We start from the raw sequence: 18798 nt of genomic DNA, 5'->3' as shown, positions 1-18798 counted from the left end.
TTTCAACCTATTCAATTTCATCCCTTTAATTTGTTTTAATAATATAAAATTGATTTTTTTTGTTTAATTATGCTATGGATATGTTCTATATTCATTGGGTGATTGGATTGTTAGCATGTGAATTTATGCTTAAATAATCAATTGCACAATTTGAACTAATTTGAATAAACTGTAAAAATTTGGAATTGATAACTCTAAGTGAAAATTTAGATAGGAAAGACTGAAAGGAGAATCTATCAAGTAGTCATTTAGTCTGCGTTAATTGAGTAAGACCAAGAGGATAATTTGATTAAGTTCTTTGTTTGATTAAATTGAGACCGAGAGCTAAAATTTGTTGAGTGAAGAAACTGCCAATAGAATCCCTTAGGTGTAATTTCATTGCTGACATGAAGACTAAACGATCACATTGTTGCCTATATTGTTTTCTGTTAATTGAAAGTTTTGATGCTTAATTGCTTTTTAGAAATAGTTAGAAAATCATTTGTTTTGGACTATTGTACTAATTTGCAGCTTTAGTAACTCGATAGACTTTCTCTTGCATGTTATTTTTGTTCTTTTCTCTATTTTGCATGATCTCTTTTGGGTTTGAGTCTTAGAATACTCTCAGTGTTCCGTTGTAACACAATTTATTACAATTTAACCTGTACACTAGCAGTACACATCTCACGTGATTATATATATTTGCATATTTCAGTTCACATATGCCACCGTCAATAACCAAATTAAAAAAATTAATAGTTGAGTGACTAAAAAGAAAATGAACAATAATGGTGTGGCCTAACAAGGTTTAAGAAAAACTAGATGTATAAATTAATATCTTTATACATGTTACAAATTAAAAAAAAACATGGTATTCTTTTAAAAAATATATATTTCTCCGGAATTCATGGGCATAAAAAATGTAAGGTTGCATGTAATTTTAGGATGTAGAAAAATAATGTATCCTTCATTGAAAAAGGACATCATCGACGTTAATACCATAGTCGTAAACTAATGAGTGAAAATGAAAAAAACGAAAATTGAAGATTTTCAAGGTTTCAAGATTATATATGCAGCCAATAATGATTATATTTATTTGAAGTATTGTCAAATTTGATGTAAATGCAATTTGGTCCCTATTAGCAGTTTTAGAAAATCGTTCAATTGAATAATTATAATTATTTGCAGAATTAGTACCCTATGATTTTTTTCCTGTTTGATTAAGTTATTAACCAATAATTTAAATTTGGTTTAATACATTATTTGGTGTCTGTGTTTGACACTTCTTTTTTAATGTGGTACATGTGTTTATTTTTCTATTCAAAGTGATACATGTATTTGATAGAAGTTATATATTTTAGTATATGAAAGTAACAGTGTTAACTTTTTAGTATTTAATTCGAGTTTTAAAGTTGATTTTATGAAAAATCATAATTTACTAATAATATTGGTAATAAAATTTATCAAATCAATTCTAAAACCCGAAAAAAATCACGGTCATTGTATTGTATTTAACAAATTAAATATAAGATTAAACAAAATCACAATTAATACTAATTTTATTTTATTAACAAAATCATGAAAACTCAAACCTAATAATATTACCAATTGGTTTTTCATCAAATCAACCTAAAACCCAAATTAAACACTAAAAAGATAAATATCATTACCCGTGGGTACTGAAATGTATAACTATCGTTAAACATAGCTACCACATTGGACAAAAAAAAATACAAGTACCTTAAGTATCGAACTAAGGACTAAATGATATATTCAGCCTTTAAAATTTGAGTTATTTTGTAAAAAAAGCTTACATATTATTTATTAAATATAATAGATCCCAACTATATATTTAAACAATTTGGTATGCTTTTATTCTTACTTTTAAGATTGAAATTTTTAATGAAATAAGAAATTTTTTGTAATTTATAAAAAAATTACATTTGTAGATTCTCCATTATAAACTTTTAATCAATTTCATTTTATAACATAATTTTTACTTCAATTTTATTTTATGTATTGAAAATTTATATTCCTTTTAATAAATATTAAAATATTAATTATGAATATTATTAAATTAAATAATTATATTTTTATTTTTATTTTTTAAACGTATTATTTGTAAATATGGTACCAAAAAATTCAATAAAAATTTAATTTATTTAAAATCCAAAATACCTAAGCAATCTTGTGATTTTGTAATTTATTTAATTGAAGTGAATTTATCTAAAAATGACATTACCAATAAAGAGGAAAAAATAAAAAATAAAAAAATTAAATTTTTTATATATTTTAGTAAATTAAATTTCTACAATTGAATCAAAGTATTTTTCTTTTTTACTTTATCGCTTAACTATTATTTGTTCCCGTTCATACCAAGCAGGCCGAAGAGTTCAAAGCTGATGCTAGTACAGAGAAGGGTAAAATTCGGTTCGGTCAATGCATGGTGAAAGATCCTAAATCAAGTCCAAATCCACAGCCCAACATGTTTGTGGCCGCGCACTTACGGTTTCCCATTGGAATTAGCCGTCGCGGTTAGGGTTTAGGGTTTGTTTTGGCTAAGATCATTTATTAGAGATAAATACTGTTATTGTTTATCTTTAATTTTCCTAAACTCCAAAAGGAAAAATCAGAAATTTGGTGTTCTTTCACCCAGTCGGCACAAACACTAAATCAAAAATCTGCATGGAAAGGGAAAGAAGATCATATCAGGTATTATAGCTCTCTTCTTTCCCTTGAATCACAAACAACAGAAAGCATAGAGGCTCGTTTGTTAAGGTTTTAATCTTTATGTTCATATTTTTATTTAATGATTTGTTCCATCTTAATATTATTTTTATTTAGTGATAAATGCTTTGTATATTTCATTATTATTACTCTTGTTATCATTAAAAACATGATTAGTGGTTAATTGCTTTAGTTGAATTGAATCGAATGGAATATTTATTTGGATTGTTGTAAATATTTTATAAGCGAAGGAAATGGAGAGGTTGGGCTATCCAAAATCCATTGATGGGAATCATGCGTTTATCAAAGCTTGTGATGAAGATCTTAGAAAAATGATTGACCAGAACCATGGCCTTATCAAAGCTCATGATGAAGGTATATATTGTTTCTAAAATGGATTTAAATCTGATATTAAAAACTATTTGTAGAATTGCGTATGGCTTATGGTATAAATAATATGTGTAGAGATGGAAAGGATAAAGCAGATGGCTGATGACATGTTTACCATGGAGCAAGAGAGTATGGGTCATTGTTTTCCTCATAAGAGAAGAAAAATAGAGAAGCTTCTATTAATGTCTGAGATTATAAATCTTCGGCATAACAAGATGATGGTAAAATAAGCTTAAGGTTAATGCATTATTTGGGGTTTGAATTTGGCATATTAGGGTTTGATTTCACCCCTTTTCCTGTGTAGAATGAGATGGCTCTCTTGGAGGCGGATGAAAGAATGTCGATATTGGCGCAAGAGCATCAGGTATATTTCCAGTCAGATAAGTTCTACCAACTTTGTATCTTACCGTTTTTTACTTACTATGTCAGACAGAAAAGGATGAATTTGAGAGACGAATTAAGGAGCTTGAAAGGAAGGTTGATGATAAACGAGTAGAGGAGGTGGAGATACAAAGCCTGAAAGAAGAAATAAAAGTGAAGCCAAAGGTTGAGGCAATTGAAGAAGAAGAAGTAAAAGTGAAGGAAGAAGAAGCGTGAGAGTGGGTAGGAGCTTATTCAAGCTCATCATCAATAATGTTTGGTTTGGAGTTAGGCATGTTTTCTATATGAGCTTTGGTTCAGTATTTGTTGAGCTAGTTGCTTGTGAACTTATAAGGGCCTTTTATCTTGTCTTCATTCATATCATAACATTTGATTGATAATATTAAAAACATATTGAATTTAAATAAATAATTTTTAAAATATAAATATCAGATTGTACGTGATATTCTAGTTTTATGTATATTTTCTAATTATTAATTATTAAATTTAAATATTGTGACCACCGAATAATTTGTAAATTGTAAAATTGAATATGAAAAATATAATTTTAAATTGAATTGTTGAATATTAATAAATTAAAAAGACTTATTATGAAAATATGATTTGAAGAACACCATTGAAAATTATATAAAAAAAGATGAAGGGGTTTATGTTATAAATCACTACTCCACAAATACTTTCTTTCTTTCCTTGCCAAAACTTAACAACTTTCTAATATATATATATGAGAAAGTATTGTATGAAACATGTATATTATCTTTTTTCAATAGTTTAATGTCATATTAGTATTTTTATTCTAAATTTCAGCATTTTTATCTAAAAAAAATCATTTTACTTTTTTTTCAAGTTTATGGCCTTGAATTTTTATCATTTGTCAAAATACCCAAATATGGATGGAAAAGTTAACCTTTTCATTAACTTCTTCATAACATGGTTAGTAGATGTTGACGTGGCATTCACGTGATAAACCACATATATATTTAATTCACTGTGATAGGCTGCAAATCCAAACATATTCAAAGTAGAAGTGTTCATGAGACAGGTCGGATTGGGTTCAGGTCGGGCTTAAGCATGATATTAACATATTTTATGTTTGCTTAAGCCCAACTCGATCGACCTGAAATTTAGGTTTAAAATTTTGCCAAAACCCACCCATATTTGCAAAAGATTAACTTAAGCTCATTTTAGGCCTGCCCATATTATTATTATTATTTAATTAAAAAATATTTATATCATATTAATTTAATATTTAATAAATTTATACATTTTTATTTATTTAAAATTTTTAGATAGTTATCTTAACTTTATTTTAATGTTTACATTAAAGTGGTAGTATATATTTAGTATAGTTTTTTTTAATGTGTTCTAAATTACATAGTATATAAAAATAACATAATATAAAACATTATAAACTTAAAAACGGTCCGAATAGAGCTTGAGCCTTGAATATTCAGCCTGATCCATATTTTAAACAGACCTAATTTTTTGCCAAAGTCCATTTTTTAGGCTTAATATTTTTACTCAAATTTTCTCAAATTTCGAACTGACTTTTCAACCTTGGATGAATAACCCGACCTATGAGGTATATTTCAAAATAGATGCAACGAAACCTTTCTAATCGGACTAAAACCAATAAATATCATATTTAACAGCAAAAAAGCTTGTAATCAGTTTCAAGTCAATGATTTATCAATTGTTTAAAAGAAACTGTGCTCAGTTCACCATCAGAATTCACAACAGAATCATTTCACTTCTTTTCTTGTCAGGAAGATGTTTTCTCAAGCTGCTTAAACTAGTTTTCGAACAGACTATCAACTTCACCATTTAAATTGTCTCTGGTTTGTCTTATTTGTATATGTTTAAATTTGAAACTTAAATTCCCAAAAATAAGATCATCTCAAAAATAGTAACCTTTCTTTAATTTAATTTTTTTAAAATACTATTATTAATAGAAACCATAAATAATAAAATATAAAGAACAAATTAATGCATACATGTCTGCGTAATGATCTCCAAAAAAAAAAAAAAGAAAGAAAGACAAATTGATAGTAAGTTAGTAACCATAATACCTCCAATCCTAGAATAATTCTGAAATAAATTAGATATGTACCCACTTGGTCAAATTATTGAAATTTGCTTCTAACCTTACTATCATCAAATTAACTTGGCAATAAACACCGATCAACCAAGAAAAAAACTGTCAAAAGTCCTAAGAAACCAGTGATGCACAAAAGTCAAAGTCTTATATGACCTATCCTCCTCCTCATCATCTCGAATCTATCACCATATCACTATAATTTATCATGATATAACCTTTCAAGAATGATTCTTAATAGATCTAGCGGCAACAAATCTCACATATATACCAGAACATAACTAAAAATTAAAAGTAAAATAAAACCACATCTGCTTTCAAAGAAAACAGACTGAACAAAAAAGAACCATGAAAAATGTGAACAACCATGAAACTAAACAAAATAAAATTGTATAAAATTTTTAAAAAGTTGTATCATGTATGAGTATTTGGAAAGTTATAGGGTAATTGGATTTGAGTGTAATTACTCATGTAATGCAACGACCTGATTTTAATCGGTGCCAAAAAATGCGATTTCGAAGTCAAAATTCATAAACCGAATCAGTGAAATTATAAAAAGAAGAATTAGTGAATTTTAAATTGAAAGTATAATATTGGACAGTCAAGTAATTGAATCGAGAAAACGGTTAATTATAGTACAAAGACTAAATTGTAAAAGTGTAATCGCTACCAAATTTTAAATTAGAAAATGTCAGAAGACTAAATTAGCAATTCAACCAAGGGTCAAATGGTTATTTAACCATTTGTATAACATGGATAATAGAGTATGATGATTCATCCACTTATTTTTTAATTAGAAGAGTTAATTATATATTATAACCATTTAATTAAGTTAATTAAATTTAATTAGTTGCTTAATCTAACTATAAATAACAAGTTATTGGGAAAGAGATGAAAGCCATCATCTTCCCTTAGTTTTTTCCGCCCTTACACACACACACACAAAAAAAGAACCTTGATCGTTTATTCATTGGACTAAGGTTGAATAGAATTGTAATTAATTAAGTTTGATTAAGTTAGCTCATAGCTTAAATTTTGAAATTATCAAGCGTATGTTAAGTTACCATTATAAAGGTTTGATGAATTTGAACTTGAAAAGGGTTAGATTTTAATTATTAAATTTAGATTTTATTAAGATTGTATTAAACGACATTGAAATGAGCTTATATTTAAAGGTTTAGTTATATATTTAATTTTTTATATTAGAGACTAAATTGAATAAATTGAAAGTTATTAGAAAATTACGTTATAGATTGAAAGCTTGTGGTCCTTGAAGAAAGAATATAAAATTGGATTTTGATAAGATGCTAAATAATGAAAGATGTGAGCACTTCAAATATAGGGACTAAAATGAATAAAGTACAAATTATGTTAAATTGGTGTATTTTTCATGTGCTTGTGTGAAACTGATATTATTTCTATTATCAAATTTACATAGGTAGCTAAAGGCAACATCGGGTCGTGTCACACCTTGGTTTGGTGAGCCGGTTCGATTTGGGAGATCATACTAGTGAAGATCACCTAAGTTGTGAGACTTGGACCGGTTAAGGTTGGTAACTTCATGGTGAAGTACTTCGTAGAACTTCACTAAAACTACAGAGTTCCACTTCACGGATGGCGAATTCTTGGTTATGGCGAAAACCTTATTAGGTTGACCTTCCCACTAATAAGTTTGCCACCTCTATTTTTGTATCGTTGCTAATGTAAATATATCAATTAGTGGGACACGTTTTAGTCATCTAACATCCTAGTGAAGGTAACATGTTAGTAATAAGGACACTTGGAGTGCCTCGTAGGATGTAGACAAAAATTATGGGTTAGATGGGAGCAATAAGGTGATCAAAATACCAAATATTTTCATACTATGGTAGCAACTAAAAAAAATATACAATCTATTAAAATTTTGAAGGATGATGAGGGGAAAAGTTTAAACTCTTGAAGAGAGAAAAGTTGAGGCTATTAAGTTCTATAAAGGGCTTTTTAGCTTTCCAAAATTTGATGTTATTGGTTGTCCTGCTAGGTTAATGAAGGAACTTATTAATTGTTCTTTTTCTGAAATGGTAAAGGCTGAGTTATAAAGACAGGTCACTAAAGAAGAAATTAAGGATTCAATGTTTGAATAGAAATGAGAGAAAGCTCCTAGACCTGATGGCTATACTTCTTGTTTTTCAAAGTTGTGTGGGATTGTTGAGTATGACTCATATTTTAGTCAAATTTGAGAGGTAATCTCCCAGTTAAACTTTGTTTATTTGTTTTAGTCGAACTTTGATTAGTCTAGCTTACTTTATTATTTTTTGACCTATGAATTTAGCCTATAAATAGGCTATTTTACAACCTTAGAAAAATACACCCATTAAAAGATTAGAACTCATAACACTTTTGGAGAATTTTATGTTTACGTTTTGAGAGTTTTTTGTTTTTAGGTTTTGGGATTTAGTTTTTGTCTCCATCTTTTGTACTCTTCATTTTTTTGTCATCATAGTAAAATTATATTTGCTCGTGGTTTTTATCCTCTTTGGAGGGGTTTTTGTACATTAAATTTGTGTTTCAATTTCTCAATTTCTTCCACTATTTTTTACTTGTTCGTTGCTTAATTGGGTCGATCCTCAATAGGGATATTGTTAGTGAATATTAGAAATCATCCATATTTATAGAAAGTCAAAGATATGGGTATTAGAAAGATATGGGTATCAAAATCTGGGATTTAAGGCACCAAAAGTGGGATTGAGATTTGGCATAAGATAATTGCAATTTTGATCCCTGAACCTCAACTATAAATAGGCCTAACCATTTCTCTTCATCATCATCCCAAATTTGCCATTCTCTACTTAAGGCATTATTTTCTTTCTCTCTACATAAGTACCTCGTTAAATTGTCAGTGTGATTGTAGTGATTTATTGTGCTATTAAATTACGATTGAGGGATATTCTGGCTAGGAAAGACCTGGTACTTAAGCTATCCTTGTGATCCACCTCTCTTTCTTGGGAATTGAACTTAGTGTGATTTTTTAGTACAATAATTTTATCCTTTTACACGCTTCCGCACAACAATTGGTATCAGAGCTAGATTCGTACCTAGGGAATACAATCGTTCACAGTATTGTTCACGTATAGTAGTTGAAATTGAGGAGAAAATGGAAAAGGTATCGTCATCAGCAAAGACTACTGTGACCAATGCAAAATTTGAAGTAGAGAAATTTGATGGTACCAATAATTTTGGTATGTAGCAATGTGAGATCCTGGATGTCTTATGTTAGCAAGAGCTGGATATAGCCCTTGAAGAAAAACCTGACAAGATAGATGACAAGAAGTGGGCTAAGATCAATAGGCAGGCATGTGGAATTATTCGCCTATGTTTGGCCAAAGAGCAGAAGTACTCTGTCATGAAGGAGACATCAGCGAAGAAGTTGTGGGATACACTGGAAGAAAAGTTTCTAACAAAAAGTCTTGAAAATAGGCTTTATATGAAAAAGAAACTTCATTGATTCACGTATGCACCTGATATGTCGATGAATGACCATGTGAACTTATTCAATAAAATTTTAGCAGACTTGTTAAATTTGGTTGAGAAATTTGAAGATGAAGACAAGACATTACTATTGTTGAATTCTCTTCCTGATGAATATGATCATCTTACCACCACATTGCTTCATGGGAAGGATACGATCACATTTGATGTAGTCTATAGTGCGTTGTATAGATCTGAGACTCGAAAGAAAGATAAAAAGGATCACAGAGATACAACTACAGAAGTCTTAATAGTAAGATGTCGTTCGCACAGTAACAAATCTGGTAGAAGGAGTAAGTCCAAAGGGAGACCTGCCAAAGATGAATGTGCTTTTTGTCGTAAGAAAGGGCATTGGAAAAAGAATTATCCTAAGTTACAAAAAGGCAAGGCTATTTCTGATGCATGTGTAGCGGAGCATGATGATGAGTCAGACTTTAGCTTGGTTGGCATGGAAATGGCATGTCATACAGATGAGTGGATTTTGGAATCAGGATGTACTTACCATATGTATCCTAATAAGGACTGGTTTTCTAGTCTTAAAGAACTAGAAGGTGGAGTTGTTTTTATGGGCAATGACAGCGCTTGTGAGACAATGGGAGTAGGTACAATCCAATTGAAGAATCACAACAGCTCAATTCAAGTCTTGACAGATGTTTGCTACATACCTAGCTTGAAGAAAAATCTCATCTCATTAGGGGTCCTAGAATCTAAAGGGCTCACAATCACTTTGAGAGATGGATTACTAAAGGTCGTAGTTGGGGTATTGACGGTGATGAAAGGCACAAGAATGAATAACATGTACTATTTAAATAGAAGTACAGTTATTGGATCAACATCAACAGCTTCTGTGAAAGATGCAGATTCAGAGGCTACCAGGTTATGGCATATACGATTGGGACATGCTGGTGAAAAAGCTTTGCAGAGTTTGGCGAAGCAAGGCTTGTTGAAAGGTGAAAATTCTTGCAAATTGGAATTCTGTGAACATTGTGTTCTGGGCAAGCAGACGAGGATAAAATTTGGTTCAGCAATTCACAATACAAAAGAAATTCTGGACTACGTTCATAGTGATGTGTGGGGACCTACTAAAGTGGCTTTTTTGGGAGGTATGCACTATTTTGTTACTTTTGTTGATGATTATTTAAGAAAATTATGGGTGTATCTAATGAAAAGAAAAAAATAAAGTTTTGGATGCATTTCTGAAATAGAAGAAGATGGTGGAGACCCAGACTTGTTGAAAGGTCAAATGACTTCAATCAGACAATGGTACTGAGTACAAGAATGATTCATTTCTACAAGTATGTTAAGGTGAGGGCATTGTGTGACACATCACTGTTCGAGATACACCACTATAGAATGGGGTGGCAGAACGTATGAATAGGACTATACTGGAGAAAGTTAGAAGTTTTTTGTCTAATGCTGGATTGGGCAAATAATTTTGGGCTGAGGCAGTTACATAAACGTGCCATCTAATTAACCGGTTGCCATCAGCTGCAATAAATGAAAAAACTCCTATGGAGAGGTGGGCTGGTAAACGTGCTACTGATTATGATTCTTTACATGTTTTTGGTTCTACTGCATATTATCATGTAAAAAAATCTAAGTTAGACCCAAGAGCAAAGAAAGCATTATTTATGGGTATAACTGGTGGAGTAAAAAGATACCCGTCTCTGATGTCCTAAAACAAGGAAGATTTTTTTCAGTAGAGATGTGACTTTTAATGAATCAACCATGATGAAGAACAAGGATTCACAAAAGAATAACAAAACCAGTGGCACTTTGCAGCAGGTAGAGCTTGAAAAGGTTAATGATGATCCAGCTAATATTAAAGGAATAAATGATGAAGAAGTTTCGACCCAAGAACTTCTACAACAACATGATTCAATTGTATATAGAAGGCCAAGAAGAGAGATTCGTATGCCTACTCGCTTTGATGATATGGTAGCCTATGCACTTCCAATTGTAGATGGTGGTGTTCCTTCTACTTACACAGAAGCAAGAAATAACCCTGATGGTGTAAAGTGGAAGCAAGCTATGAATGAAGAAATGTAGTCTCTTCATAAAAATAGGACTTGGGAGTTGGTGACACTACCCAAAGGAAATAAGGCAATTGGATGCAAATGGGTATATGCAAAGAAGGAAGGATTTCCTGGTAAAAATGAAGTTCGAAGGAAGGATTTCCTGGTAAAAATGAAGTTCGATACAAGGCTAGATTGGTAGCAAAGGGTTACGCTCAGAAAGAAGGAATAGACTACAATGAAGTGTTTTCTCCAGTTGTGAAGCATTCGTCTATTTAAATTTTGCTAGCCTTGGTTGTGCAATATGATCTTGAACTAGTTCAGCTCGATGTCAAGACCACATTTTTACATGGTGATTTAGAAGAGGAAATCTATATGACTCAGCCAGATGGATTCAAGGTTACTAATAAAGAAAATTAGGTTTGCAAACTGACAAAGTCGCTTTATGGATTGAAACAATCGAAGCAGTGGTACAAGCGATTTGATCAGTTTATGAAAGGGCAAGTTTAACAGTTGAAGAAGGCACTATCAAGTGTTGTTGACAAAGGCAGAGAAAATTGTGTGAAGATCAGATTATTCGAATCAAATCTTCAATGTGGAGATTATTGAAAATCATCCATATTTATAGAAAGTCAAAGATATGGGTATCAAAATCTGGGATTTAAGGCACCAAAAGTGGGATTGAGATTTGGCATAAGATAATTGCAATTTTGATCCTTGAACCTCAACTATAAATAGGCCTAACCATTTCTCTTCTTCATCATCCTAAATTTGCCATTCTCTACTTAAGGCATTGTTTTCTCTCTCTTTCTTTGTAAATTCTCACTTGTATTTTGGAGTGAAATATATTTGGTAGTGCCCGAGGACGTAGGCAAAATTTGCTGAACCTCTTTAAATTCTTGTGTTCTTTATTGTATTATTCTGCATGAATTGTGAGTGTGATTGTAGTGATTTATTGTGCTATTAAATTACAATTGAGGGACATTCTGGCTAGGAAAGACCTGATACTTAAGCGATTCTTGTGATCCACCTCTCTTCCCTGGGAATTGAACTTAGTGTGATTTTTTAGTACAATAATTTTACTCTTTTACACGCTTTCGCACAACAGTGAAGATTTGATTCAAGTAGTTCTTTATTTCTTTTAATTCATAAAGCTTCTTCTAGCTTTTAATGCCATTGCTATTGTGTTGGTATTGAAAGTTTATAATCCTACTCATTCAAAGGATTTTTGACCAATATTATGCTGTAATATGATAAACAAATGCATAGCTCGAATTCTTGTTAAAAGGTTAACAATGTTCTTACCTAAAGTGATCATAAGAAGCCGAAGTGCTTTTGTGATAGGAAGAAACATAATAAACAATACTCTTATGGCTCAAGAGTTAGTGAAATTTTATAGAAGATGTACTCTTTCACCTCGATGTGCCCTTAAAATTGATTTATAAAAAGCTTTTGACTCCTTTAGCTAGAAGTTTATTCTTAATGTTCTTGTTGCCTTAGGGATGCTTGAAAAAATGCTCAATTGGATCATAATTTGTATTACAACACCTATAATACCAATCTCTTTAAATAGGGGACTTGTAGGGTACTTTAAAGGTGCCAAAGGTCTCAAACAAGGGGATATACTTTCCTCCTATCTTTTCGTACCTTACATGAATATTCTCTCCAATCTTCTTGATGTTACAACTACTTATGGACTTTTTAAATTCTATACTAAGTTCTATAAGATAAGATTAACTCATTCGTATTTTGTAGATGATTTGTTAATATTTTCTAAGGGCAACTTGGATTCTATTTTGGGAATTTAGAGTGTGTTGCACAAATTCTTGAGTTCTCTAGTATGAAGCTTAACCTAATAAAGAATTATTTTTTCTACAGGTGTCCTTAATGAGGAATTGAATAGGATTCAAGTTGAGATGGGAATTAATTTTGGAAAGTTACATGTTAGATATCTTGGGTTCCCTCTTGTTACCAGAATATTTACTTTTCGAGATTGTGCTCTATTAATTGAGAAGATTACTACAAGATTACAAAGCTGGGCAGCAAAATATTTATCCTATGTAGAAAAAGCACAACTTATCCATTCTGTAATCTTTAACTTGCAAAATTATTGGTGCCGACGACTTATTTTGCCAAAAGTTATTCTTCAAGGGATCAACCAGCTTTGCTCTAATTTTTTTTGGAAAGGACGTAGTGAACCAGTGAAAAGTGCTAAAGGTAGGAATATATTTGTTTCCATAAATCTAAGGGAAGACTAAAAGGTTGAAAGATTTAATGTCTTATAATCAAGACTGTTTGATTATGTTGAAAATTGGACAATCATGCAGCAATGTGAATAATAAACTATGAGTTGCATGCAAGAAAGACATGTAAGCAGTGAACCATGAATTGAGATTTGCGAACTGTAAGTAGCAAGTTGACCACGTGAAGTGTCAGCAAATGAAAAACTATGAGCTGTCTCAAACAACTCACACTTATGGCATATAGGCAAGATACAAGTAGTCTTGTTGACATCAATGCTGCAAGCTGTGATGGGAACTGTCCAATTGCGAATTACTTGACGGATAGTCATATGGAGAACTACCTTGTTGACTGTTATTATGAGAACCATCATATGACCAAGTGAACCAACATGTAAACAGGCTATATGCGAGAAGGCTGTCAGATTGAAGACATGCGGACTGTATCTACAGATAGCATGAAAATGTTTTGGTACATTCTACCAGTGATGAGTGTGTATGTTTTTTTAGTGTGTTTATGATAAAACCAACCTTAGGTGGTAAGATTGATGTGTTTAGGTGCTGATTAGATTGATTAGTCTATTGATACTTGTGTACAAGTTACATTTTTCAAGTTTCAAAGGCTGCTTAGTGATAGTAATTGTGTTTGGTAAGTTGATTGACTATAAAAACATGTAATGCACTGTTATTTGTAATGAAATTTTGTTTTTCATTCAAGTGCTCTTAAGTTCAATGTTCTTCCTTTGCTAAAAAACTCCAACAATTGGTATATAGAGCCATTGATCTTTGAAGATCATTTTTACTTGTTATTTCTATAAAAATGTCTTTACCTAGTTTTTCACCTCCTCCACTACCTGTTTTCAATGGTGAAAACTACCACATTTAGGTAGTAAAGATGAAGACCTACCTTTAAGGTTTTGACTTGTGGGAGGTAGTGAATGTTGGTATTGAGCCACCACCATTGAGATTTAATCCTACCATAGCATAGATCTGGCAACATAGTGATAATCGTGCTAAGAAGTACAATGTGATATCGTGCCTATAAAATAGTGTTTCAGATGTGATATTGACTAGGATCATAACCTATGAGACTCTAAAAAAAGCTTGGGATAAGCTAAAAGAGGAGTTTTAATGTTTAGAAAAAAAAACTAGACAAAAACTCATTAATCTTAAGAGAGATTTTGAGAATTTGAATATGAGAAAGGCTAAAACAGTGAAGCAATTTACAAATAGAATCATGGCAGTAGTCAATAGCATTAGACTTCTTGAAGAACAGTTCAATGATAGTAGGGCAGTTGAGAAAGTCATAATCATAATTCTAGAAAGGTATGAGTAAAAAATTTCCTCTCTTGAAGACTCAAATGACCTATCTCTCTACCAAAGTTTATCAATGCTTTATATGCACAAGAGCAAAGAAGAGCAAGCAAACAAGAGGGGCATGCTAAGGGAGCCTTTTAGGCCAGAAATAGAGAAGGCTCGAGCTCCTCAAGCAATAGATGAAAGAAAACTTGGACAGACAAGAAAGAGAAGAGTTGGAGAGATGGTGGCAAGGAGAAAAATACATCATGCTCTTACTGCAAGAAGACAAATCACCTGGAGAGGTATTACTGGTTTAGGCTAGATATTCAGTGTAAAAGCTGTAAACAATTTGGTCATGTTAGAACATTTTCAAAATATATAGTGTTCCAATAGTTGCAAATGAAAAGTTACAAGTTACTAAAAGTTATGTCACTTAATTAATAATAAAGGGTCATAATTATTCAAGTAGATATCTATTGACTAATTATGTTTATGGCTAAAGATATGACTATCCATTTGGGTAGCTATATCCCTATGAAGAGACATGAGACCTCTTATAAATAGGAGTGGAATCTCATTTGCAAGACACACAAGAAAAACACACCAAACTTTTCTTTCTATTCTCCCATCATCTTTTATATTCCTAGATTATTTTATAAAAAATTATTGTAGAAATTCTTTATAGAAATTTATATCCTTGCTATACTCCGCTCAGTGTTTGGTGGATTGCTTCCGTTAGTGCAAAATGTAGACCGTCAGCAGGCTTTTTTGTATCCTCAAGGTTAATTTGCCAGTAACTCTTTTTGCACACCATAATATAGGTGGGGACGAATAGAACCTTAAATAAAGTGACCTTAATACACATCTTGAAGTCTTTGTTAATTTCTTATAAGTTTAATTTTATCCCCACGCACTAATATGTCATAGAGAAAGTTTGCAAAAACAAAGGGTAGATGCAACAATAGAACCATATTCAAGTTTAGATTGTTGATGAAAGTCAAGCTCAAGAGGAGCATATTTTCGCTACTTCTTGTTTTGTTTCAAGTAATAAAGTCAACAAGAGTTGGTTAATTGATAGTGACTGCACAAACCACATGAGTTCAAATGAGGCTACATTTTAAAAGTGAGAATTGAAAATAACTAGTTTATTAAGACTAAGAGAAAGTGATGTGCTAATCAACACTCCGACAAGTACTAAAGTAATTTCAAATGTGCTTTTAGTTCCTGAAATACATCATAATCTCCTTAACATTGGTTAATTTCTTGAGAATAAATACTCTATTAATTTTAAAGATACTGGTTACACTATATTTGAGTCATTGGGACAGGAAGTTATGACAGTGTCATTGAGTGATAGAAGGTTTATGCTGGATTGGAACTTTGTGGCGTCGAGAGCCTATAGAAGTCCAGTGGATAAATCACATATTTGGCACAAAAGACTAGGACATGTGAACTATAAGTCCTTTAGTCAGGTGTGCAAGTCAGACTTGGTTAAGAATATGACTAAAGTTTATAATGAGTTCAAAATGAAGGCTTTGATGACCTTCTTGTTAAAGGCACTAGGTTTATTGTTGAAGTTTATCATAGATATGACTTATGAGTATTGGAGCCTGCAATTTTTAAAGTAGATGTTGACCAAGCCTCTTGGAAAGGTCAGGTTTAGATATTTGAGAAAGATGATTGGAGTCAGTAACATGGAGGCTAAGAAGGAGTGTTGAAAATTGGCCAACCATGCAATAGTGTGAACTATAAACTATGAGCTGCATAGAAGAAAGTCATGTAAGTTGCGAACGACGAATTGAGATATGCGAACTATAAACAGCAAGTTGACTTAGTACGAGTTGACCACGTGAAGTGTCAGCAAATGACAAACTGCGAGCTGTCTCAAGCAGCTCACACTTATGATGAACATGCAAGATACAAGCAGTCCTGAGGACAACAATGCTATAAGCTGTCATGTGAACTGTCCAAATGTGAATCACTTGGTGGACAGTCATATGGTGAATTGCCTTGCGGACTGTTATTTTGTAAACCATCATGTGAACAAGTGAGCCATCATGTGAATAGGCTATACGAGAAAAGGCTGGCAGATTAAAAGCATGCAGACTGTATCCGTATAACCTATTCATATGACGGCTGATTAAAATATTTTGGTACATGCTACTAGTGATGAGTGCGTGTTTAGTTTTTTAATATGTTTTGGATAAAACCAGTCTTATTTGGTAAGATTTTTTATGTGTTTAGGTGCTGATTAGATTGATTAGTCAGCTTATACTTGTGTACAAGTTATGTTTTTCAAGTTTCAAAGGCTGATTAGTGGCAGTAGTTATGCTTAATAAGTTGATTGACTATAAAAACATGTAATGCTTTGTTATCTATAATGAAAATTTGTTTTCATTCAAGTGCTCTTAACAACAGATTCAGCATATTAAGGTCATTCTAATTAAGTAGGGATCTCTATGGATAGCATGGCTTTACGCTTATGTCATTGAGGATTGCTCTTTTTGGCAAGTATAGATTATAGCAGGTTGCAGTTGGACATGGGGGAAAATTTTGGAGATGAGAAGTGTTGCTATTATAGTATTGAGAGATCCAATTGATATTGACTTTCTCTTTCACAAAATTGGCAAGAAGTTAGTAAAAAGGAGAAGGTGCATTGGGATAGGCTTGTTTAGCACAAATTTCATATACCAAGACACTCTGTTATTTCTTGGATGGTTATATTGGACAGGTTGCCGACAAAGGAGAAATTACTTTTTTATGATATGAATATTGATGGGAACTGTTCTCTTTGTGGGAGGGTGCAAGAAAGCAAGGATCAACTCTTCTTTAATTGTGTTATTTCAAGGAAAATATGGGAAGAAATTTTGAGGTTGTGTTAATTTCATGGAAGAATAATGGGATGGCATTTAGAGCTCCATTGGGCTGTTGCTAGGTTGAAAGGAAAGTCCCTTCTTACTATCATTTTGAAGCTTGCTTGGAAATCACACATTCATATGATTTGGAAAGAAAGAAATTAAGAGAAAAGTTTTCCAACGGTTGTAGTCTACAAAAAAAAAGATATTGTATACAAAATATAAAAGCTATAGTGAAAGTTAGATTACTAGGGAAAAGTATAAATAGAATAAGAGGGGTAAATGACAGACTTTGTATGTATTGGGATATTATAGATTGACTTCTTGTATGTAGTTGAATATCTTTGTTTTCCTTTGTAGCAGATCACTGTTTTCTTTGGGTAAATATACAAACACATTTAGTCAATAAAAATCCAATTAATAAGTTGCTTTTCCGACACTATCTAAAGATTAAAATACGTTGTAAATTATACTTTTATTTTAGAAATTTAGAACTCCAACTCCCCTTGGGATATCCAGGCGGCTGCTACCTCTGCTGCGGCCGCTTTAGTGGCTGCAAACGATGCTTTATTTGGGAATGGAGATAATGACGGACAAGGTAATATCACTCGGGTAGTGCCCGAGAAACCGACGACAGCTTATGAGTTTATCGACGAGGATATGATCTTTGATGTGTCTAATGTTCTTGCCAAAATGGCTGAAGGGATGCTTCCCAGTCCTCCTCGCTGGGACATTGACCGCTTATAACACCGGAGGTTATGAGAAATATAAATATCTATACTAATAGTCTTAAAATAACTATGAAAGCTCTCCCTTGTACTCTCTACCATCAAAACCAGTAATTAAAAATGAAAAAAAGCAAAGACCAGTGGACGCTGTTTAGTATATAACAGTGCCAAGCAAACCTGGGATGGGTGCTTTTGATTGTTTTTTGCAGGATTTTCTGTTTATATGGGGGTTGCTCAACACCCAACATGATGCTAGACAACCAAAAGCGAACATGGTTACGAGTGCTCTAGTCAAAAAACTCAGATTCTATTTTTGTCATACGACGAGGGCAAAGATCAGACAAGGGAAGATGATGCTGTTGAAGAACCCCACAAGTTGATAAGAAACCACTAAATACTTGCAAATTACAAATTTAAACTTGCATCACCATAGAATCCACTGATACAATGGTAACCATGATCCTGTTGCAACTGAAACAGAGATGTAAAAAATCAATTAACTCCTGAATTGATACAATCCAACTGAACTGGATTGAAAAACTATTTGAACTCATTTGAATTGAATAAATCACATTTTATATT

General features: G+C 32.1%; 1 protein-coding gene across 3 annotated transcripts; it reads left to right on the top strand.

Moving 5' to 3' along the window:
* Window positions 1–2360: 2360 nt before the first annotated feature.
* LOC107916067 (factor of DNA methylation 4) lies at window positions 2361–3903 on the top strand. Of its 3 annotated transcripts, none has more exons than XM_016845236.2 (5): window positions 2361–2757; window positions 2958–3081; window positions 3172–3317; window positions 3401–3460; window positions 3526–3903. In XM_016845236.2, exons 2-5 carry the CDS (start codon window positions 2961–2963, stop codon window positions 3691–3693), a joined length of 495 nt encoding a protein of 164 aa, XP_016700725.1. In that variant the 5' UTR covers window positions 2361–2757; window positions 2958–2960; the 3' UTR covers window positions 3694–3903. The 3 variants fall into 3 exon arrangements, with proteins under 3 accessions (XP_016700725.1, XP_040959276.1, XP_016700724.1); XM_041103342.1 differs by having other exon boundaries at window positions 2953–3081; XM_016845235.2 differs by having other exon boundaries at window positions 2364–2691.
* The last annotated feature ends 14895 nt before the right edge of the window (window positions 3904–18798 follow it).

This window comes from Gossypium hirsutum, chromosome D10, assembly GCF_007990345.1.
Source record: "Gossypium hirsutum isolate 1008001.06 chromosome D10, Gossypium_hirsutum_v2.1, whole genome shotgun sequence".
Taxonomy (NCBI): domain Eukaryota; kingdom Viridiplantae; phylum Streptophyta; class Magnoliopsida; order Malvales; family Malvaceae; genus Gossypium; species Gossypium hirsutum.
This window is presented reverse-complemented; position numbering and strand designations above follow the sequence as displayed.

What these genes read in the sequence shown, in the direction of transcription:
- LOC107916067 (XM_016845235.2), top strand. Translation starts at nt 2,665, where the DNA reads ATGGAAAGGGAAAGAAGATCATATCAG. An exon ending in TATCAAAGCTCATGATGAAG is followed by an intron (nt 3,082 to 3,171) that starts GTATATATTGTT and finishes TAATATGTGTAG; the next exon opens with AGATGGAAAGGATAAAGCAG. An exon ending in TTCGGCATAACAAGATGATG is followed by an intron (nt 3,318 to 3,400) that starts GTAAAATAAGCT and finishes TTTCCTGTGTAG; the next exon opens with AATGAGATGGCTCTCTTGGA.